The 23498-nt window shown below is 53.8% G+C and overlaps 1 protein-coding gene across 3 annotated transcripts in view; it reads right to left on the bottom strand.

Moving 5' to 3' along the window:
- PRKCZ (protein kinase C zeta) overlaps nucleotides 1–23498 on the bottom strand; it is a 91619-nt gene that overhangs the window by 27076 nt on the left and 41045 nt on the right. For 2 of the 3 annotated variants that reach the window (XM_034671046.1, XM_019805024.2), the window contains exons 2-4: nucleotides 8576–8661; nucleotides 4207–4338; nucleotides 2978–3053 (exon numbers count right to left, since the gene is read on the bottom strand). In XM_034671046.1, the coding sequence (XP_034526937.1) occupies nucleotides 2978–3053; nucleotides 4207–4209 (79 nt within the window). In that variant the 5' untranslated portion in view covers nucleotides 4210–4338; nucleotides 8576–8661. Of the gene's footprint in view, nucleotides 1–1043; nucleotides 1120–2272; nucleotides 2394–2977; nucleotides 3054–4206; nucleotides 4339–8575; nucleotides 8662–23498 lie in introns of those variants that run through there. The other variant, XM_034671045.1, reaches the window with a different exon arrangement.

Raw genomic sequence — 23498 nt, 5'->3', positions numbered from 1 at the left:
ACACTGTCAGGAACACAGATAGAGACACAGGGGCTCCCACAGTCCCTCACTCCTCTGCGGGCACCCGCAGCCCAGGCCAGGCCGGCCACATTCGGGGCAAATCATGGAGCAGCCACACCTAACCACAGAGGCCTAAGAAAATGCAGCTTCCCGGTCCCACCCAGACCTCCTGGCTCTACACGTCTGGGGGTGGAGCGTAGGAACCTGCGTCGGTGACATGTTTCCTCAGCGATTCATCTAGAAGTAACTGTTCACAAGATTTTGGCGTCTAGCCTTCCAGATGTTGTTCTTAGAGTATGCAGGTGGGTGGAAGATGAATGGCGGGATGGATGGCTGGGTGGAGGGATGAGCGGATGGTGGGTGGGCAGATACATAAATGGCCGGCCGGCCGGCTGGCTGGGAGGTAGGTGGGTATTGTGGGTTGTTGTTTATTAGGGATCTCCTTTGTGTGCTGAAAGCTTTATGCTCTGTGGTCTCATTTCACCCTTCAAGGGCTCTCAGGGCGCGGTACTCACACGTACCAGGCGAGGGCTAGGGCTCTTAACAGTGCACAGATTATGAGAGCTCAGAGCTGAGCTATCGGTCCAGCTAGCATTCAAAATCTTCCTCCAAATGCTTCTGAGCATTAAAAAAAGTCTCTCCCCCACCAAAAACCCCCACAAAATCCCACGGAAACTCAAGAACCAACTTGACAGCAGGCCTTTCCATGGAGACCAGCCCATGCGGCAGCCCACCTATGGGAGGGCCTGGCTGTGGCAGCCGCCACAGTATCTTCTAGAACTCCCGAAGTTGGTGCTGAGGAAAAACGCCACTCTCAGAGATATGTGTACCCAGGGAAGGCCACCCCACCCTGCCATCCACGCCCAGGGGTGGAAGGCCCTAGAGCCATCCCCAGCCCCGCAGTGAGGGGCGCATGCTTGCCAATATTGACCCTTGGAGAGCAGATGGGAGCTAGAAAGGATTCGTGGTCAGAAAGGGGAGGCACGCAGGAATTCCAGCGTGGAGAGCCTGGGCTCCACCAGCAGGAAGAAAGCAGCCCATACTTCCATCGGTGTCCTCAGAAGGAAGGCCGTCGTCCTTGTCATCTACTGCAGGTTCTTGGGAAGGCATGACAGAATCCTGCAAAGAGATGGGCATTACAAAGTGACCAGACAGGTGTGACAATGTAGCTTCTGGAGACACTGTGTGACTTTCTGTCACCACCTCCTGTGATGTGCACACTGGAGCCCATGTCCTGACACATATTCCACAAATGCACCTGCTAACCTTACTTCCCTGGAGACAGGAAGACCCACACGGACATCTCCTGTGATCCTGCAGCAGGAGACCACTCAGCACCTCAGGCTGGGACCTTTCCACTGGGGGCTCTAAAAAATGGGGCATTTATACACAATGCTTGGTGGTCTCCCCCGCCCCCACCGCCGCATCACGGAGTCCTGGGGGCTGATGTCACAGCTGAGGCAGCCCCCTATTGGCCAACACTAAGCTCCAGGTGTCGGCCTCCCTCAGCCCTTGACTGATTACATCTTTGAGGCTGGCCTTATTGCTTAGGCTAACGTGGACCAATGGAGTCAAAGGGTATGTGCACCTTTTTGGTTTTTGGCAGCCATGGCTGAAAGGACTTTAGGAAGACAGTGTGCATTCCCCCACACCAGTCCATGTAGGGACCCCACTTCCCAGTGCTCAACAATATCAGGGTTAGACATCAGAGGAGCCAGCCCTCCCAGACATGTGCCTGCCGGGAGGAACTCAACGTCCAGTTCAGGCTCAGTGCAGCGGTCCACGAGCACAGCCAAGCTGGGATACTCAAGAGGGAAATGAACAACCCGTCAAAGGGCCAGGGTGCTTTATGTCCACAACTACAGGCTGGTGGTGAGGGGCCCACGGGGTGGGGGCGCGCATCCTCTGACGTTCAGAGCGGCACGGGGCGTCCCCTCTGCAGCTCCTCTACAACTGCTCCATGCCTGGGGTACAGACGAGCCTCCCCTTGCTCCCGTACCTTCATCCCAGCGCGGCAGAGGGCCCTGCAGGCCCCACCAGAGGCCCCCTGCCCCAAGAGTGCTGGGGGCCCACAGGGCTTGGGAAGAGGGGCCCCATCTAGGGTGCTGGCCTGGGTCATGGCTCTGCAACCCACAGGCACCCCTCCTTTTGTCTCACTGGTGGCAGGATCCTATTTGGACAGGGAACCCGAGGGTTACCAAGGTCAGCGTGGACAATGAGCTTGAGGCTGCCCCGCCCCTGGGCCCCCAGGCCCCACCTGGCCCACACTCACCATATGCCTTTTGCAGGTCAGCGGGACGAGCACGTGGCAGCGTTTATGGACCAGCAGCTTGCAGTTGATGCATCTGTAGCCCTGCCTTGCGAGACCCCATATCCTTTCGCTGCACTGGCCACAGTACCGCTCTCTGCAGGCAAGAACAGCAGCCATCAAGCCATGCTCCACCAGGGACCCAGCTCAGCACTGGAGCATGTGGCATCTTCCCTGACTTCCTCCAAGACGACGGGGAGCTAGGACAGGAGGCAGCCCAGTCACCTCGTCACATCAGGACCCCAGGCTCCGCCTAAGCTCAGGAGCACCCACTGGGGTCCATCCCAAGGCTGGGGGAACCGAGAGACCCAAGGAGGGGGCTGGGACCCCGCTCTGGCAGGGGTGATGAGACCCCTCCTTGGGCAAGGACCCACCCCTGCTTGCAGGGGCTGGAAGGGGGTCGCGGCTCCTGCCAGGCTGTGTGCAGACACCCAGGCTGAGACAGGCGTGGGGAATGTCCAGATTTGACTCTGGATGACCATGGAGNGCCCAGGGGTGGAAGGCCCTAGAGCCATCCCCAGCCCCGCAGTGAGGGGCGCATGCTTGCCAATATTGACCCTTGGAGAGCAGATGGGAGCTAGAAAGGATTCGTGGTCAGAAAGGGGAGGCACGCAGGAATTCCAGCGTGGAGAGCCTGGGCTCCACCAGCAGGAAGAAAGCAGCCCATACTTCCATCGGTGTCCTCAGAAGGAAGGCCGTCGTCCTTGTCATCTACTGCAGGTTCTTGGGAAGGCATGACAGAATCCTGCAAAGAGATGGGCATTACAAAGTGACCAGACAGGTGTGACAATGTAGCTTCTGGAGACACTGTGTGACTTTCTGTCACCACCTCCTGTGATGTGCACACTGGAGCCCATGTCCTGACACATATTCCACAAATGCACCTGCTAACCTTACTTCCCTGGAGACAGGAAGACCCACACGGACATCTCCTGTGATCCTGCAGCAGGAGACCACTCAGCACCTCAGGCTGGGACCTTTCCACTGGGGGCTCTAAAAAATGGGGCATTTATACACAATGCTTGGTGGTCTCCCCCGCCCCCACCGCCGCATCACGGAGTCCTGGGGGCTGATGTCACAGCTGAGGCAGCCCCCTATTGGCCAACACTAAGCTCCAGGTGTCGGCCTCCCTCAGCCCTTGACTGATTACATCTTTGAGGCTGGCCTTATTGCTTAGGCTAACGTGGACCAATGGAGTCAAAGGGTATGTGCACCTTTTTGGTTTTTGGCAGCCATGGCTGAAAGGACTTTAGGAAGACAGTGTGCATTCCCCCACACCAGTCCATGTAGGGACCCCACTTCCCAGTGCTCAACAATATCAGGGTTAGACATCAGAGGAGCCAGCCCTCCCAGACATGTGCCTGCCGGGAGGAACTCAACGTCCAGTTCAGGCTCAGTGCAGCGGTCCACGAGCACAGCCAAGCTGGGATACTCAAGAGGGAAATGAACAACCCGTCAAAGGGCCAGGGTGCTTTATGTCCACAACTACAGGCTGGTGGTGAGGGGCCCACGGGGTGGGGGCGCGCATCCTCTGACGTTCAGAGCGGCACGGGGCGTCCCCTCTGCAGCTCCTCTACAACTGCTCCATGCCTGGGGTACAGACGAGCCTCCCCTTGCTCCCGTACCTTCATCCCAGCGCGGCAGAGGGCCCTGCAGGCCCCACCAGAGGCCCCCTGCCCCAAGAGTGCTGGGGGCCCACAGGGCTTGGGAAGAGGGGCCCCATCTAGGGTGCTGGCCTGGGTCATGGCTCTGCAACCCACAGGCACCCCTCCTTTTGTCTCACTGGTGGCAGGATCCTATTTGGACAGGGAACCCGAGGGTTACCAAGGTCAGCGTGGACAATGAGCTTGAGGCTGCCCCGCCCCTGGGCCCCCAGGCCCCACCTGGCCCACACTCACCATATGCCTTTTGCAGGTCAGCGGGACGAGCACGTGGCAGCGTTTATGGACCAGCAGCTTGCAGTTGATGCATCTGTAGCCCTGCCTTGCGAGACCCCATATCCTTTCGCTGCACTGGCCACAGTACGCTCTCTGCAGGCAAGAACAGCAGCCATCAAGCCATGCTCCACCAGGGACCCAGCTCAGCACTGGAGCATGTGGCATCTTCCCTGACTTCCTCCAAGACGACGGGGAGCTAGGACAGGAGGCAGCCCAGTCACCTCGTCACATCAGGACCCCAGGCTCCGCCTAAGCTCAGGAGCACCCACTGGGGTCCATCCCAAGGCTGGGGGAACCGAGAGACCCAAGGAGGGGGCTGGGACCCCGCTCTGGCAGGGGTGATGAGACCCCTCCTTGGGCAAGGACCCACCCCTGCTTGCAGGGGCTGGAAGGGGGTCGCGGCTCCTGCCAGGCTGTGTGCAGACACCCAGGCTGAGACAGGCGTGGGGAATGTCCAGATTTGACTCTGGATGACCATGGAGACAGCGACTCTGACTGGCCTTCTGATGCATCACAACTTCGAACTGCTTGGGGCAGTCTGTGATTATCGTGGGGTTTTTTGGTATTTTTAAAGTTTTTAAGTGGTGAATCTTTGTTCTTCAAGGTTCTAAACATCTGAAATTAACGGTAACCATCAGCTTGTTTGGTGATGTTTTCCTAATTTTTGACTGTTACAAAGTGCATGATGACTGTGTTCAGAAATCTGGTCACACGTGGCAGGTGGAGCACGTGAGTGGCACCAGGTTCCCGTGACCTTTTTTCCAGCAGTTAACAAATTTCATTCTTTTGAGAGAGTCTCTCATTACTCCCGCGGAACAATAAAAAGGACCACAAGTATACTGAGTGGAGTTCATTTATGACGGCTGATGGAATCCTCTTGGCGCGCGGGCGTGGGGCGTGGTGGCGTAGACAGACCATGTGCCCGGCGCTCACGGCCACGGACACCGAGAAGTCGACTCTTCATCAGCGATGCGCCGAGCGGGGAAACCCAGGCCCGAGGGGGCCGGTCCCCACACACAGAGCTTCAGGTCCTGGTCACAGCTCTGCGGCCAGTGCCTGGGGCAGCGCCCAGCACACCGCAGGTGCCCAACACGTTTGCTAAAGTCAAGTAAACACACAACACACCCCATTACTTTTAACTTTGAAAACAGGACAGAAAAGCATTTATTCCCAGTCCTCCGTGTTGCCTAAAGTACCCCTCCGTCGGGCAGCCAAACGCAGACCATGGGGCCATCAGGGAATGGGCCAAAGTGCAGCGGATGGCGGCAAGGGCTGGGCAGGGGGCCAGCCGCAGGGGCACCTGCCAACAGCTCCGACTGTGGCCGTCCTCGTTTCGTACCAGCACTGCCCGAGTAGGGCAACCGCTGAACACCTGACTTCGGAAGTCAGAGAAGAGCTTCAGGTATGAGGACCAGTTCTCATTCTCCTCTGTGTGTCTGGCTGCGACAAACCGCGTGTAAAGCCCTTAAGAACAATTCCCCTCCTTCTATAACACGCAGACGTGCCTCGCTTTCCCACGGTCACCGCCGCATGACCATCTGCAGTGCTGCTTTGGTCAGCCACTCCATGTCTTTACTAATCCACAGACTCCTTCCCAGCGATAAGCAGGGGCCAGGCGGCCAGCTGCTGACCGACTCCGGCGCGCTGTCCCCGGGCTCCGCACCAGGGACACGGGAGGGACGTGGAACCCTTGTGTCCGTGCCGCTCACGAGAGGCCGCCAGAGGCTGCCGAAGGCTCTTTGGCTCAGACCTGTGTTTGAACTGTTAACACTTCAGGGAACGTGGCGCTGAGAAATAAAATAAAACCTAAACCCCAAGCTTCGATACTCTCAAATGCACCTGAATGAATAAGTTAATGGGGCGAAAATATTTGTAGGCCTCCTTACACGCTGCTGACTGGGCTCCTGGCTCTGATCTTTGATCATGCATTCCACTTTTCGGTCACGCCGAACTCTTTCCCGTCGAAGCCTTTAGTCCGGGTTTCTGGGGTTCTTGCTCAGATACCGTTTCCACTGTGCTTTGTGCTTCCTGACGGTGAGCTCAGGCGTCCTGCTGGTCCATCTGTGGGGTCCGAGGCTGGGCTGTTGAGAGCCGCACCTCTACTGGCCCTGGGGAGCCCTCCTGGGCTGGCCCGTTAGGCTGTGGATCTGGGCTGCAAGTGTGTGGGAGGTCCAGCCGAGGCTTCAGACTCTCCCTGCAGCCTGGCCCATTCATAGAAGGTGTAAGGAGCTATGCTCTACCTTGGGCGGGAGGGGCAGCCTCACTCCCTCACTCCTCCGGCCTGTTCTGAATCCTGCTTCGTGCTAATACAGGGTGGGGAGGGGGTCTCATGCCGGCCTTGATCCATTCAGCAAGTAGTAACTCCAATCTTCTAGCCCCGGGGCAGGCAAACTACAGCTGTGGGCCAAGTGCGGCCCTATTTTTTATCAATAAAGGTCTATTGGAACTCCGCCTTACTCATTTGTTTACCCACTGTGGCTGCTTTTAGTTACAATGGGGTTGGCAGTTGCAACAGGGACCTGATAGCCCACAAAGTCTAACATATTTACTCTGGCCCTTGACATGAATTGCTTGCTAACCCCTGTTCTAGTTGCTTGGGCCAAAAAGCTTAGGAGAAACCCCTGACCAGCATTTACAGGAAATCCTCACGCCCTGGGGTTCCCAGGGCCAGGCTCTGACCTCCCCCTCATGCCCCACCCCAACCATGGCACTGGTGTCTCCTTTCTAGGAGGGAGGTCTTCATTTCTTCTCCAGAAACTCGCTGAATCTCTCCCTTTGATTCACCAGTGGAACTCTGTCTCACTGTTCTAGAAGAAAAGTTGTGTCAAGGGCAAATAAAGATCTAGGTGGGGAGACTCAGCCATGTGACTGACACCCACCCACTCACTCTTTGCCCTTGGGTCACTGATGAAGAACATGAGAAACGATCTCGTGGGCTTTTCCCCTGTAAGTCTTGCTCATTCCTGCAGAACCAAATGTGTGGCTCTTAAAACATCCTTTCGAGTGACAGGTGGAGGTGAACTGCGCAAGCCTGTGATAACACGGTGAATGGTGCAGACCCAGCCTCCAGGGTCTGGGCAGGACACCTTAGGACCAAGGACAAGCAGGTGGGAAATCCAAGTCGCCAGTGCACTGCGGGCCTCTCTGCCCCCTCACTCTGTGAACAACCGAGCAGTCTGAGGCCCCAGGGCCTTTGGACTAGCTCCCTCCTCAGCCTCCCCGTGTTTGTGGGAACCTACTTTTGGTGCTCTAGGACACTGAAACACCTGTGACAGGGTGGGAATGGGTCACTGGGGGTACTCCTCTGAGTCCCCGTGTCTCTGTCGGGAGGAAAAGCTTTTCTCACTGATTCTGGGGACGGGGCAGCAGGAAGGGCAGGCAGGGGGACAGTGTGACGGTCAGCACCCTGCAATCCAAGAAATGAGTTTTTCTCCTAAAATCTGCAGAGTGGGAGAAGCCAGGTCCCTCTGTGCTGCCCAGGCCCTGGTCTGTACTGCTGGGTGGGTGGGCTTCATCTTGGACCAATGAGTCAGCTGCAATGAAGGAAACAGCGTTTCACTGAAAGTCAACATGGGGGGGCGGGGCTCCTAGAACCTTCTGTCTGATGTCCCGAAGGGTGGCCAGTCCCATCTGGCTGACACCCCTCTCTGTCCAGAACCAAGCCAGCGCCCAGATGTGCAGAAAGAGAAGCCACCTGGCCACACAGCTGGCTGGCAAAATAAACACGGGGTGGGGGCAGCAGGGGCCTCGCATCCTGGGGGTTGGGACGTTTCCATCTCCATCAGATGCCAGGGTCCACCCTATCTGGCCAGCTCACTGCAGCATCTCCCATCTACACCCCAGCGGTCCGCCCAGAGATGGGACAAAGGTCCATAATCCATGCACCTCACCCCTGTCCTCACGCTCCAGGAGCACTTGGCACTCGGGGTCCTCTCGTACCTCCTTGCTGGGTGATGCCTGACCTCCCCCAAGGCATCCGATATTCCTCGGACCCCGTGTTCTCCTGCCATCCACCATTTCTTCTCATCCCTGACAGACACGCCCCATTCCTTCTTGGGCCCTGACAGTGCCCCTCGGTCTCCCCTAGCTGACCCTCCTCCAGTCATTAGTTACAATAAACAACAAATCTGTGTTCAGGGTCTCTGTGCCCAGAGCACCACGCCCGGTGGGAAGACGGCACGCACAGAGCTGTGAGGAGTGTGAGCTGCCCGTGGGAATGGGGCCCCAGAGAAGGGCTGCAGGGGTAAGTGTCTGAGCCAAGACAGAGTACACGGAGCGCAGGCTGGGCGGTGACAGCCCGGGAGCCGGGGGCCGAGGCAGCTGCACTCACCCTGTTAAAGCGCTTGGCCTGGAAGAGATGGCCGTTGGCACGGTACAGCTTCCTCCATCTTCTGGCTCCGCGGCGGTAGATGGACTCTAGGGGAGACAGGACAGAGGGGTAAGGAAACACCCCTCGGCCGGCCAGCCCCACCCCACCCCACCCCACACGAGGTCCCGTGGGGACGGCCACCTGGCGGGGAGGACAGCAGCAGGGCGGCCCCCGTGAGGGTCTGGCTGGAATGTCATCGGAGGCCAACGTGCTTCCAAGCCCGCCTCCCTGTTTTCCTTTCCACCCTCCTTTCCTCCGGGCACGGAAACCAGGCCCCCTTTTCCACACTGGGGTGCGGTGCACACAGGCTATGAGCTCATGCCTCACCAGCCACGTAGGGGCGGCAGCTGCCACATGGAGTCCATGGTCTGCCCGAAAAGTGGCCAGGCGTCCTGCCCCCCTAGACGCAAGGGACTCCCCCCCGGTGTGTCCCGTCCCGCCCCTACCCCCGCCTGACAGATCTCGGGGCAGAGGTGAGGCAGACACGCGGAGTCGAGGGTTACCAAACACGCCGCTTTCCAAAAATGCATTCCGTACCCCAAACTTGTAAGAAGGACACCGCTCATCAAAAATGCTGCAGTTACACGTTTAATTAGAACTGTTGGTTTCACTCTTCCCTAAAAATGCTCGTAACTTTGCTCCTTCCAAACACTCTGAAGCAAACGCTGGTACAAACAAAATACTCAGGATACAACGGGAAGCTTTGTGCTTTTATAAAGTCCCGCAGTGAAAGCCACGTTCATGAGCCGTGGAAGGGCCACGAATGCACACCAATGTAGAAACTAATGAAATGTTTTTAAAACAAGCAAATTAGCAGCTCTGGGGGACCGTGCTGAAATCAGGTCACAGCCACCGGACAGCCTGCTTCTCTCCCTCTAAATGGAAGACTGAGTGGGAAACAAGATGTCCAGATTCCTCCGCGGCAGGAGCCCCATGGCCGGTGGGCAGCTGGGGGTTTGGCAGAGGCCCACGCATCACCCAGGACCCCTCAAAGGTTTCCTGCCATAGACTCTCCGCCAACACCCAGATGAGAGCAGGGCCGGGCGGGACGTGGCACCAGCCTTCACCCCCCTGCTCCCCGACCTGCAAGTCCACACCTCGGCTTCAGGCCTGGGGTCCACGGGACGCAAGGACCACCCTCAGTCCATGGGCCCCTCGGCTCTAAGGAGTCCCTGGTGATGCCCAGGGCCTTTGTCCAGATGACAGAGTGTGTCCTGCCATATCCAGCCCCTCCAGCCTACCTGGCTTGATCTGAGGGAAGCCTGGGTGGGGGTGGGTCCGTGCTGATGTGCACAGGACTGACTGTCCCCATGTCCCCACACATGCCCCCTGACCCTCCCTGCATGTGGTATTCACAACCCCCAGCTGTCCTGCAGAGAGAAGGCACTGAGTGACAGACACAGACAGGGGGACGCAGAGATACAGAGGGAGCTGAGCGGACCCGCTGGGGACACACTAGGGCCAACACTCTGGTTTTCTTGTGCCCGTGCACGTACCACACGGAAATCTACAAATATGCCCGACTAGTTAGCCTTCAAATTTGGTTAAAGTCGCCCGAAATAAGAAACACGAAGATGGCCTAGCAGAGGCCAAGGGTGTGAGGGGGAGCACAGCTGGCAGGCAAACTCACTGAGGGGACAAGACCAAGAACTGCACGTGGCCCCCCAGATCCAGAGCACAGAGGGGGGCTAACTGTTCCAGGACACATAGTCGTGAGAAGAAGTTGTTCTAGTAACTGGAAGACTAATGCCAAGTTCAGGACAGTGCAGCCTCTGGGGCCAGCCCCTGGGCCGATGGATACCCATGAAGCTCCATCCCAGCCGCTGCTAGGGCCGCACGTGTCCGTTACCCCGAAAGCTCTGTAGGATACAGGTGACATGCCCCCCCCCCGGTGCCTCAGCCCACACTAAACCTTTAGTGAACACTGAAAACTGTAAAAACAGAGGGAGGGCCAGAGGTAGCAACAACAGTATGGCTACAGACTAATTTCAGATTATTTCCCTCCGACTCATCTTCAAATAATTCCATCTCATTTTTTCTTTAAGGATTCATTTGAAACTTTTTTTTGGTGGGGCCAGGGGGGCTGGGAACGCGCGCTGAATTTTATTTTAAATAAAGCATATCAGGGGCGCCTGGGTGGCGCAGTCACTAAGCGTCTGCCTTCAGCTCAGGGCGTGATCCCCGCGTTCTGGGATCAAGCCCCACATCAGGCTTCTCCACTAGGAGCCTGCTTCTTCCTCTCCCACTCCCCCTGCTTGTGTTCCCTCTCTTGCTGGCTGTCTCTCTCTCCGTCAAATAAATAAATAAAATCTTTAAAAAATAAATAAATAAAGCATATCGAATTAAAAAAAAGAAACAAAGCCCTAAGTAGGCAAAGAAAGGCCCTGTCCCCTGCTGCTGGTCCTGCCGGGGGGCTGTCCCCCAGCCACTGCTGACCACTGGCAGTTTCACATGAGGCAGAATGACCTTGCTGCTGCCTCTAACTGGAGACGGAGCATGGCTTCAGGAAATGTGTCTGGGTGCCTCTGGGCAAGGGGCACAATGGGGTGGTTCATTTTGTGTGTCAGCTGGGCTAGGCCACGGCACCCAGACATGTAGCCAAATGTTATTCTGGATGTTTCTGTGAGGGTGTTTGTTTTTTTGCTTTTATGTGTTTGTTTTTTAAGTTGTCTCCACAGCCAGCATGGAGCCCAATGCAAGGCTTGAACTCGCAACCCTGAGGTGAAGACCTCAGGAGATCAAGAGTCAGATACTTAACCAACTGAGCCACTCAGCGCCCCAAGGGTGTTTCTGGATGAGACTGACATTTAACTCAGTGGAATATGAATGAGGCAGACTGTCCTCCATGACGTAGGTGGGTCTCGTCCAATCAGTTGAAGGACTGATTAGAACAAAAGACAGGCATCCCCTGAGCAGGAGGGAATTCTGTAGCAGCCAGACTTCAGACTTGAACTGAAGCTTAGGCTCTTCTTGAGGTCTCCAGCCTGCCCGCTGATCTTGCAGATTTTGGGTTTGCCCACCTCCCTAATTGCATGGGTCAGTTCCTGACAACAGAGCTCTTTTTCTCTATATATACGCCCTATGGGTTCTGTTTCTCTGGAGAAGCCCGACTCACACACGGTCTCTAAGAGGGTATTTACCAGCACCCCCAACCAATGAAGAGACAGGAAGGTGTTTTTTCAGAGCCCCTGGCATTGCAGACCCTGGCAAGGTGTCCGATCCACACCCAGGCCACTGCCCGGAAAGCCACGGTCAGGTGAGTTATAAAGAACCACAAGGGACAGCAGGACATCCTTCACTTACAAAAAATACACACGCACACGCGCGTGCAATTTATTTATTTCAGATTTACAGAGAGTTCAAAGACAGTACAGAGAGCTCCCACGTAACCCACCCACAGCTTCCCCTCCCGTTAACACCTGACTTCCCTCTGACGTGCATCAAGACGGAGATGAACACCAGGGCTTCAGCCAGCAGCCCTCTCAACTTCCTTTTCAATACAGTTCAAGGTTCAGAACAGTCCCAGCCTTAGGGGAGAGCTGCAGAGACAGCACGGGAGCCCACGGAGCGCACGCCCGGCGTCCTCTCCGGCTCACATCCTACAAGCGTGAGGCACGTTTGTTACAACTGACGAGGCAATAGCCACGCGTTGTCGTTAACTCACGCACACGCTCAGCTTCTCTCTGATGTCCCGTTCTGACCCAGATGCCCCCCAGAACCCCACATGGTACTTCACCCCTGTTGGCTCAGGCCCCTTTGGGTGGTGGCAGTTTCCCAGCTGTCCCTGGTTTGACGACCTCACCTCAGTGCGGGTCAGACGCTGTGTCGAGTGCCCCTCTCCTGGGGTCTGCCTGCTGTTTCTCTCAGAGAGAGAAGGAACACAATCAGGGGCAGAGGGAGAGGGAGAAGCAGGATTCCTGCGGAGCAGGGAGCACAACGCAGGCTCCATCCCAGGACCCTGGGATCATGACCTGAGCCAAAGGCAGACGCTTAACTGACTGAGCCACCCAGGCGCCCCTCACCTCCTTAACTTCTGAATCGACTGAGCACCTTTCCTGGAAAACCCATATTCCCACCATGGTAGCCACTAAAACCCCCAAAACTTTCAAACCTCAGACTCTTTACTAGAAGGTTCCCCACGTGCAGGGTCGGACATAGTTGGATGGTGCCCATGCCGCCTTCCCGAGCCCCTGAGCTCGGCGGGGGCCCAGCCATCCTCTGCCCTAGCAGGCCAGGGCCATCAGCCTCATGGGCCACTGGCTCAGACAACTGTCATGCTTGCAGATTCTGGGTTTCTGCCTGGAAAGTCACAGCCCCTACTGATCTGAAGTGACAGCCGGAGTGTAAAAAGGAAGAAAAGAGCACATGTCCTCAAAAAACATGTGTGTGAGGACGGGCAGGTACTCTGGGAACGACGCTGGCCCTGCGCCCCCACTGTGTGTCCACCTCAATCCCGCTGATCTCGATGCCCGAAGAAAGGGGTCCCACCAACGTCGGGCGGGCAGGAAAGGCCTCCATGGGGAGTCGGCATCCCGGCAGGTCTGAGGTTCTGTCTTGGCTGTGTGGTCAAGGCCGCACCGCGAGGTCAGAGTGTGCCTGCCCAGGGCCCTTCCCGGGTGCCTGTGCTCTGGACTGGGAATCACGGAGAAGCCCAGCCAGCTCCCAGAGGCGCCCGGTGCGCGTGGGCTGCTCTCCCCCTCCTCTCAGCCTCAACTCCAACCCTTGGAAGAATCTCTTCGCTTGTCTTTGAAATTCTATAATTAGGAGGCTGCAGGGAATTTTAACGAGCTCAGTTTCTATGGCAATGCAGTGTCTTGAGGGCTCTGACAAGAAATTCGCGTGGAGCGACAGTGTGAAAAACCCCACATCCCGCAGATACGGGGACGAGCGTGGGCTGTGCCGAATTTCCGGGGCAGGGCAGCGCGGAGGGCAAAGCATCTCTTGTTCACGGGAAACGGACCAGGGCCAGGGGTGACCAGCACAGCCCCATGGCTCGCCGCAAGGATGGCCCTGCAGCTTCTCCGAGCCGGACAGGGAGTGCTCCCACGATGCGGCACACGTGGGGAGCACCGCACAGGGACAGCCAAATGCCGCCCCCCCAGGGGGTGTCCCGCTGAGTGACCTGGCCCCAAGCGGGGCCAAGGAGCTGGTGAGGTGGCCTCGGGCCAACGCGGGGGAAGTGGAGTGCCGCGGACACCAGCGCGAGTGGGTGCCGCCACCTGCAGGCCCACCTTCCTCCCCGACCACGACTCTGACTGGACTCTGTGCCCCTGGGGCAGACACTGCCGGTCTCTCTGAGCAGGTCTCAGTACCCTGGCTCGTTCTGGGCAAATACCTAACACAAAACAGTAATGACAAAGAACACAGTCCCAGGGCTAGGATGTCTAAGATGCCCCAGTCATTCGGTCATCCAGGGCTGTGTGCAGAGATGTGTGTGTCGGGGGAGAAAGGTGGTGGCCGCAGGCCCTGCAGGGCCAAGCTTGGCGTCGCAGCACCCTGCTGGTGTCTGGGTTCACAGCACACTCCCCCAGGACTCCCTGTTCTCGCCGAAGGCACATTCCACCCACAGGCTCCTACTACACGCTGCCACGTGACCTTGTAAAACCAGCAGTCTGGGGTTTCAGGCGGGACCGCAGCCTGGCCGCAGGGGAGGGTTCTGGTGCTGCTGTGAAGCCTAGTGGGCACCCTGGCTGGGAGGTCCCGAGGGACAGTGGAGAGTGTGGACGAACACACAGCCCCTATGACTTAGGAGACCCAGCCGTGGCTCCCGTCCCAGGCCAGCAAGGAGCAGGATGCGACCAGGACGCAGACCTCTTCCACGGAGAGACATCCCCAGTCACAAGCCTGCTTCCGGCCAGCACCCGTTTCCCAGCTGAAAATGTCATTTACAGCGCACTAGGGTTTGAAAGGTGAGTGAAGAAGAGCCATGTAACAGAAGGGGGCCCGGGAACGGTCGGGGGACCACGCAGCAGGAAGCCACGCGGCGTGGGAGGCAGGTGGCCTTCTCGGGTCACATCAGCCATGGCCCCTGCTCCCACAGACGTGACACACTAGCCTGGTTTCTGCCTGCACCGCAGGAGCCCCCGCCTCCTGACAAGGCCTCAGCGCACAGGACACAGCCTTTGTCACTGCGATACCACAAGTCTAGGGAAGTACACAGCAGACAACAAAGGTGTTCAACTGACCTCCGTGCCAGTGCCCCGTCCTGCTTGCCCACATCAGCTCCTCCCTGGATAGTCAGTACCCTTGGCAGGCACGGGGGACACAACAGAAAACGGACAGAAGTCTGTCCTCTTGGAACTGATGGCAAATGATGGGAAACACGATGAATATGTAAATAGCCAGTGCTGAAGAGAAGCATGAGTCGGGTGGACCAGGGACTTGGAGGGGACAGCCTTGCAGTGACGCCCCATGGGGCGGGGGGGGGGGCGCGAATGAGCCACGTGGTCAGAGCCCTCGGGGTGGGCACTGCAGACGGCGGGGCTGTGGGGTAAGGCTTCATCGCCCAGCATGTGTACGAGGCACCTGTCATTCTAAGTCCCGGCTTTCCTCCCTGGGAGCAAATGGGAACAAGGCCACTTCCCACCTGTGTGGGGCTGCCCCCGACACCCGCCTGCCCTTCCTCGTGTGGTCCTGGCATCGCCCCCCAAACCTTGACACTGCTGGGGGTGGGGTGCTGACCTCATCTGCTCTAAAGCACTCGCAGCAGTGACCCCTAGTGATGTCATCAGCCCAGGGCAGTCCCATGACCAAAATGGCCCCACGAGGCTGCAGAGAGGGACTTCCCTCCCAGTCCGGGACGCCCCTTTCCCCAAGGGGGCAGGGGGCAGGGACCCCAGGCCCAGTCACTCCTGGCTCGGTGGACACGATGGGGGCAGCCCCAGGGCCATATCCACAAGCTGAGGACAGCCGTAGGCAGACAGAGAGAGCCTGGGCCGGGCTCAGCTGTACCCACCCGGACACCACCTCCTCCGGACACGTTCTGTGGGGGCCTCACTCGGGCGAGCTGCCCGTCTGCAGCCACAGCGGTCCTCCACGGCGCCCGCCCGCACTGCCACCCAGCAGCGCCAAGGCAGCCCCACGTTCCAGGCTACATCACAGGGCCGCACCTGCCTGCAGACTGTGGTTTTCAAGCTGAAACTGTGTACAGGCCACACAACGGTGAGCCTCTCCACTGAGGGGAATGGGGGACGGCACTCAGCTCCCATTTCTCTGGGCCCAGCGTGCGGCCGTTCTGCCACGCACCCTTCCCACGATGCCCACGTGCCGGTGGCTAGGCCACGGTTCTCGAGGCTCAGCAGCCCCTTCAGGAGCTCCCCACCAACTCCTCCTCCCCTCGGCAGAGTGGGCATTTGGCATGGGCTCCACGAAGCGGCAACAGCAGAGTGGGGAACGCCAGGCTGCCACGGATGGGAGAGGGGCTAACACGTGGTGGAGGAGGCAGGCAGTGGTTAGGGAAGGGGATGCAAAGTGCTCCTTGAAGGGGGAAGCCGCTCCCTCCGGAGGAAAAGGCCCCATGGAGGACAGACAGGTGCTGACGGCCTGTGGGAGGGCCTGTGCAAACACAGGTCGCCTGCTTTGGAAACCGATCTCTGATTCACCCCCACTGAGAAACCTAGTGAGGTGAGGGGCGTGCGCAGGCATGTGTCTGGGGATCGGGCTGCTGATTTTTTTTAAATGAGAGATGCTCCCGTAAGGAAAGCCTGCTGGGACTTGGAGGCCGGCGGGGGGCTGGGGGGCTGGCAGCATGCGGCACACAGGGACACAGGCCTGCCAGGTGACGGGGCCTGGTGCCGTCACAGAGCACCACAGTGGGGGCGGGACCCCTTTCCTGCCCAGGAAGAGAGGGTCACAGCCCTGCCAGGGGCTCTCAGAGCTGTCTCTTCCTCACCAAATGCTGTCAGTACCCATTAAGAAAACCAATTCTAAGAGGTGTTTTAAGGGGAAGGGATTGTCACAGTTCAATTTTCTTTTTTTTTTTTTTAAGATTTTATTTATTTATTTGACACAGAGAGAGCACAAGCAGGGGGAGCGACGGGCAGAGGCAGAGGGAGAAGCAGGCTCCCCACCGAACAGAGAGCACAACATGGGGCTCAATCCCAGAACCCCAAGATCAGACCTGAGCCGAAAGCAGACCCTTTACTGCCTGAGCCACCCAGGCGTCCCAACAGTTCAACTTTCTAATCATTTTATCACAAATACCTTAATTTTTCATGGTACAAGTCAAGTTTTAATGAAATGGCTGACCAATATTTCACAAAGATTCTATGGAAAAATGTACACCAACTTCCAAGTAACCTACTATAAATAAATTCATACTGAACACAGCTCATCTCTGTGTGGAAGATTTCCTCCATGGATTCACTTAAAATGGAAAGTGCTCAGAGCTGCCCAGCGCCCACCGGGCTGCAGCGGGACCAGCGCCTCTCCCACGCTGAGGCCGCGCCCAGGCACAGAGCACAGAGCCACGCCGGCACCTGCTGCCCAGCAAAGCAGCAGCTCGGACTGGCAAGATGGGCCCGGCAGACGTGGGCTGGCACCAGGAACCGTTGGGCTAGAATCTAAATCCGTCTCCAAGAACAAACCACAACAGCAATGAAACTACAACAATGAAAATGTGCCTGGGCATCACAGGCGGACGCGGGAGGAGGAGGGCAGACGATGCCAGAGGGGAGGGAGGTGTCACCAGGCCCACCCCGCGCCCTCAGGCTGTGCTGTGAGATCTTGGGGTCCAAACAGAAAGCAAGACCTATATGCAGCTCGGGGCATCCATCTGGTGACAGAAACCGGGGCTCAGGATGCCCAAACCACCCAAGCCTGAGGAGCTCTCAGTGAGCCCGGGACGCTGGGCCAGCACCACAGACTGGGGCGCAAGCAACTGAAAGTGAGCTCTCACCGTCTGGAGGCTGGAGGCCTGAGATCAGAATGCCGGCACGGCTGGCGCCGGCGACGACTCCTCCTGGCTTGAAGACAGGCTTCTCACTGCGTGCTCCCAGGGCAGACACAGATCTCCAGCCCTTCTCTTGTAAGGGCCCGGATCCCATCAGGAGGGCCCCGCCCTCTGACCTCAACTATCCCCTCCCCAAGGCCTCATTTCCAAATACTGTCCCACTGGGGGTTAGGGCTTCGGCACAGGAGTTCTGAGGGGACACATTCAGTCCATAACTCTCTGCCCCAGCAACTACCCCCCCAAATTCATGTCCTTCTTGCATGCAAAATACACTCATTCCATCTCAACAACCCCCAAAGTCTTAACTCATTCCAGCATCAGCTCTGACGTCCACAGTCTTATCTAAATCAGGCATAGGTGAGACTCCAGGTACTATTCAACCAGAGACAAAATTCCAGTCCAGCTGTGAACCAGTGAAACCAAACAAGATACATGCTTCCAAAATACAGCGTCGGGACAGGCCCCTCCCATTCCAAAAGGGAGACACAGGAAAGAAGAAAAGGTGACGGGTCCCAAGTGAGCCCACAGCTTAGCAAGACAAATCCCATTAGATCTTAAGGCTGGAGAATAATCCCCTTGGGGCTGATGCACTGCCCTCCAGGCCCACGTCACCCCTGCCTGAGAGGATCTCTCAAGACCCCTCAGAAAAGGAAGCTGTGGAGAAGTGAGCCTGTAACCCAGCATGTGGTTTCCCTACCAGGGGTCTGCTGGATCCGTGCACAAGCGAGAGGCCAAGAAGCCAAGCAGAAAGCAGCTGCTAAATGAAAAAAAACAAACAAACAAACAAACAAAAGCCAGCCCAGGTAGAGATTTTGGCTGACTCATGGTGCTGGGGAGACAAGAGCTGGGGATTAGGGTCTTGGTAAACTCCCAGACCTTCTGGGTTGACATTACAGAAAGACATTTAAGGAAAATGGGAAATGGACCAGCTTGAGCAGAATCAAGGTAATCTGTCCACATTCCACCTGCCAGAATAAAATTAAATCCTCTCGTGAGGAAAATAACATCATTCGGAGTACCTACAGTTTTTCAAATACAGTATCTGATATTCCGTCAAAAATTACCAGGCAGGCCAAGAAATAGAAGCATCTTGAATAGTCAACAGAAATAGACTCAGGTGATTCAGATATTCAAATGTATGTAAAAAGATAAGATGAGAGGATTTCACCACTGAACTAGACCTATAGAAGAGAGAAGTCTACTAAATATCCCAGGATTTCAGAAATTTAAAACCGAAAAGAGTAACTGAAATCAATAACTCAGGAGAAAGATTTAAAAGCAGATTAGACAAGGGGCGCCTGGGTGGCACAGCGGTTGAGCGTCTGCCTTCGGCTCAGGGCGTGATCCCGGCGTTATGGGATCGAGCCCCACATCAGGCTCTTCCGCTATGAGCCTGCTTCTTCCTCTCCCACTCCCCCTGCTTGTGTTCCCTCTCTCGCTGGCTGTCTCTATCTCTGTCAAATAAATAAATAAAATCTTTAAAAAATAAAAATAAAAAAAAATAAAAAAAAAATAAAAGCAGATTAGACAAAAGAAGACACATCGGTAGAAAATACCCAGACTGAAGCACAGAAGGTAAAGAAAACCAGGATGGAAAAAAATACAGAAAAGAGCATAAGAGACATATGGGATTTGGTGAAAAGATGTGGGTATGGAGTCCTGGGGGATGAAGGCAGAATGAACAGGGCAGTAGTTGAAAAGATACTGACTGACATTTTCCAAAAAGACAAAAGGCATTATGCCCTAGATCCAAAAAGCTTTACAAACCTCAGTTGGGATAATTCAATACTTCCCACTCTTTCACAGAGCTGCTGAAATAGAAGAACAAAGACCATTTTAAAAGCAGCCAGAAAGAAGAGAGAGAGAGAGAGAGAGAGAAGCATTACCTTCAGGGGAACAACAAGATCGACAGGTGACTTTCCAACAGAAACAACAAAGGCCAGAAAACAATGTACCAAAAGTGCTGAAAGAACAATGGGGACTGCCTACACTTGTGCACCCAGTGGAAAATATCCCTCAAAAATGAATGCAAAAGAAACACATTTTCACACAAACAAAAACCAATTAATTGTTGGCAAATCTATGCCAACAGAAATTCTAAAGGAAGTATTTCAGACAGAAGAAAAATGACCTCAGACATAAGCACGATCATGCAGGAAGAAATGAAGCCCATCAGAAGGTTAAATGAACGGGTAAATTGGAATGGGTACCACTTAAAACAATATTTTTTAAAAAAGATTTATTTTTGAGAGAGAGAGAGGGAGTGAGAGAATGGGGGGGGCAGAGGGAGAGAGAGACTCCTCAAGCAAACTCCCCCGAGTGTGGAGCCTGACGTGGGACTCAAACTTACGACCCTGAGATCACAACCTGAGCCAAAATCCAGAGTCGGATGCTCAACCGACTAAGCCACACCCAGGTGCCCCTAAAACAATATTAATGATGATTTGTGGGGTTTAAAATATATGTGACATCTGCACACAACAATAGCATAAAAACTGATAGAGTCTGAATATAACTGAAGTGTTGTAAGGGTCTTGTCTTACCTGGGAAATAGCACAAGTATTTAATTTAAGGCACATTCCAAGAATGTGTTTCGTGATTTCTAAGGGAGCCAGAATATTAAAAAAAATTTTTTTTAAGTATTACCTAACAAAGCTAATAAGGGGGGGTATGGAATAATAATACTTGATTGTACCAAAGGCAGGCAAGAAAGGAACCAGATGGGTGGATTATAAAATGAACACTAAGACGGCAGATTTAAACTGTAACAGATCAATATGATGTTAAATGTAAATGGACTAAATGCTTCAGTTAAAAGACATGGATTATCCAGAGTACACTAAACACAACTAACTTCTGCTACTACGACCCATTTCCAATATATGACACAGAGCAGTTGAGAGGAAGAGGATACCACATAAACACTAAGTTCTCCTTTCCCCAACACACACACACGCAAAGGAGACTCACAGGCTAATAATATTTTTCATCTTAAAAAGCAACATTTCATGATGATAAGAGTGTCAATCCAAAAAGCAGATATCATGATCCTAAATTTATATGCGTCTAATATAGCACAAAACACACGATGAAAAAGTAACAAAATTAAAAAGAGAAAGATAAGTCCCTAATACTTTGATAACATCTATATATATTAAAAATATTTTAGGGGCACCTGGGTGGCTCAGTTGGTTAAGCGTCTGCCTTTGGCTCAGGTCATGATCTCAGGGTCCTGGGATTGAGTCCCACATCGGGCTCCCTGCTCAGTGGGGAGTCTGCTTCTCCCTCTCCCTCTGCTGCTCCCCCTGCTTGTGCACGCTCAGTCTCTCTCTCAAATGAATAGATAAAAAATCTTTATAAAAAGTTTAAAAATAAAGGTATTTTATTTTTTAAAATATTTTATTTATTTATTTGACAGAGAAAGAGACAGTGAGAGAGGGAACACAAGCAGGGGGAGTGGGAGAGGAAGAAGCAGGCCTCCCGCTGAGCAGGGAGCCCAATGGGGAACTCCATCCCAGGACCCTGGGATCATGACTTGAGCCAAAGGCAGACATTTAACTGACTGAGCCACCCAGGTGCCCCATAAAGGTATTTTAAAACACAATGAAGATATGAACTATGTCAATAAATATTATTTAGACTTTTAGAAGTCCTTAAAAGCACAACTAAACTCGGGGAACCTGGGTGGCTCAGTCAGTTGAGCATCTGACTCTTGGTTTTGGCTCACATCCTGATCTCATGGGTCATGGGATCGAGCCCCAAGTCAGGCTCCATGGTCAACAGGAGTCTGCTTGGACATTCTCTCCCTCTGCCCCTTCCCCCACTTGTGCTCCCTTTCTCTTTCTCTCTCTCTTTCAAATAAATAAATTTAAAAAATCTTTTAAAAAACCCACAACTTAACTGAAGATAACAAAAAAAGAAATACAAAATCTCAATAGTTGATTTCTATTTTAAAATTAAACACAGAATTTAAAACCTTCCCACAAAGAAAACTCCAGGCCTATAGGGCTTTACTGGTGAATTCTTGCAAATAATTAAGTTAGAAATAATATCAATCTTACGTAAAATCTTCTCAAGAATTAAAAAAAGCTCATTTAATTTTATAAGGCCAATATACCTCCATGTTAAATTCTGACAATGACATGACAAGAAGAACTACAGGCCAATCTCTTTCACAAATATAGTTGCAAAAACACCAAACAAAATATTAACAAATTAGACTCCCCGCTGAGCAGGGAGCCCTGATGTNAATTTGGCGAAATATAGAAAAGGTAATGCATCACAACCAAATGGAGTGCATGAAGAGAATGCAGGGTTGGTCGACATTCAAAGTTAATCAGTTAATTCACCTTTTTTAAAAAAAGATTTTATTTATTTACCTTAGAGAGAGGGCACATGTGCAAGTAGGGGGAGGGGCAGAGGGAGAGGGAGAAGCAGACTCCCCGCTGAGCAGGGAGCCCTGATGTGGGGCTCCATCTCACAATCCTGAGATCACAACCTGAGCTGAAATCAAGAGTCAGACTCTTGACCAACTGAGCCACTCAGGCACCCCTAATTCACCTTATTACTAGAATAAAAGAGAGGGGCGCCTGGGTGGCACAGCGGTTAAGCGTCTGCCTTTGGCTCAGGGCGTGATCCCGGCGTTATGGGATCGAGCCCCACGTCAGGCTCCTCCGCTATGAGCCTGCTTCTTCCTCTCCCACTCCCCCTGCTTGTGTTCCCTCTCTCGCTGGCTGTCTCTCTGTCGAATAAATAAATAAAATCTTAAAAAAAAAAAGAATAAAAGAGAGAAGCATGTCAACAGATGAAGAAAAGAAGCATTTGATAAAATCCATTACAATTCAGGATAAAAACTCTCAACTAGGAAAAAGATAGAACGTCCTTAATTTGTTAATGGTGGGGATTTACAATAGAAAAAAAATCATTCTACAAATACCCTTAATGGAAATTTTGAGTCACCACTTCTGGACCATATTGTTTTGGAAAGATAAACAGATTCAGGGTTGGAGAGGTAGAAATAAAACCCATTCCATGGCAGAATGCTAGTCCACGGGGTCTGCAGATAAAGACCTGGGATTAATATGTGAATTTAACAAGGTTGCTGGACAAGTCAATATAAAACAATTAATTGCATTTGTCTCAACGAACAGAAAACTATAAAGGTAACAGCATTTAAAATGGCGTAAAAAATTAAATACCAGGGAAGCACTCCGACAAAAATTGCAGGACTGCTACACAGAAGGCTACAAAATGTTCCTGAGAGAATGGAAAGAAGCGGTAAGCGAATGCTCTGGGTTGGACGCCTCACTACCATAAAGACGTCAGTTCTCCCACGTTCATCTATAAATTCAAATGCGATCCAAACTAAAAACAAACAAACAGCCTCATTGGATTTTTGGAAATTTATAAGCCACTTGCAAAATCTATACAGACATGGGAAAGGCAGAGAACAGCCAGGATAATCTTGGAGGAAAACAACGGAGGACTTACAACATAGGATATTCATGGTTATTAAAGCTGAATTAAAACGTGTGATGTTGGTACAACAGATCAGTGCCACAGAAGTCCAGAAATAGGTCCCCACGGACAGTCACCTAATTTATGACAAGGACACCACTGTAATGTGGTGGGAAAGGAATGGGCTTCTCAATAAATGGTCCTGGACCAACTGGTTATCAGCAAGGATGCCAATGACCTGGACCCCCTACCTCACACCACACACACAACTCACTCCCAGGAGTCTCAGGGATAATGAACACCTGCGATCTTGGCTTGAAGGAGGATGTTCAGGCCCTTGGGGCAAAGAGGCATTTCTTCAACGCAGTACAAAAAGCACTAATTGTAACATAAGACTCCATTTTCTTCATCAAAAGAATGAAGAGGCAAGCTGCTGACTGCAGGAACAAATTTGTGATAATCAAAGAACTCATATCC

This window comes from Ailuropoda melanoleuca, chromosome 11 (genome assembly GCF_002007445.2).
Source record: "Ailuropoda melanoleuca isolate Jingjing chromosome 11, ASM200744v2, whole genome shotgun sequence".
Taxonomy (NCBI): Eukaryota; Metazoa; Chordata; class Mammalia; order Carnivora; family Ursidae; genus Ailuropoda; species Ailuropoda melanoleuca.
This window is presented reverse-complemented; position numbering and strand designations above follow the sequence as displayed.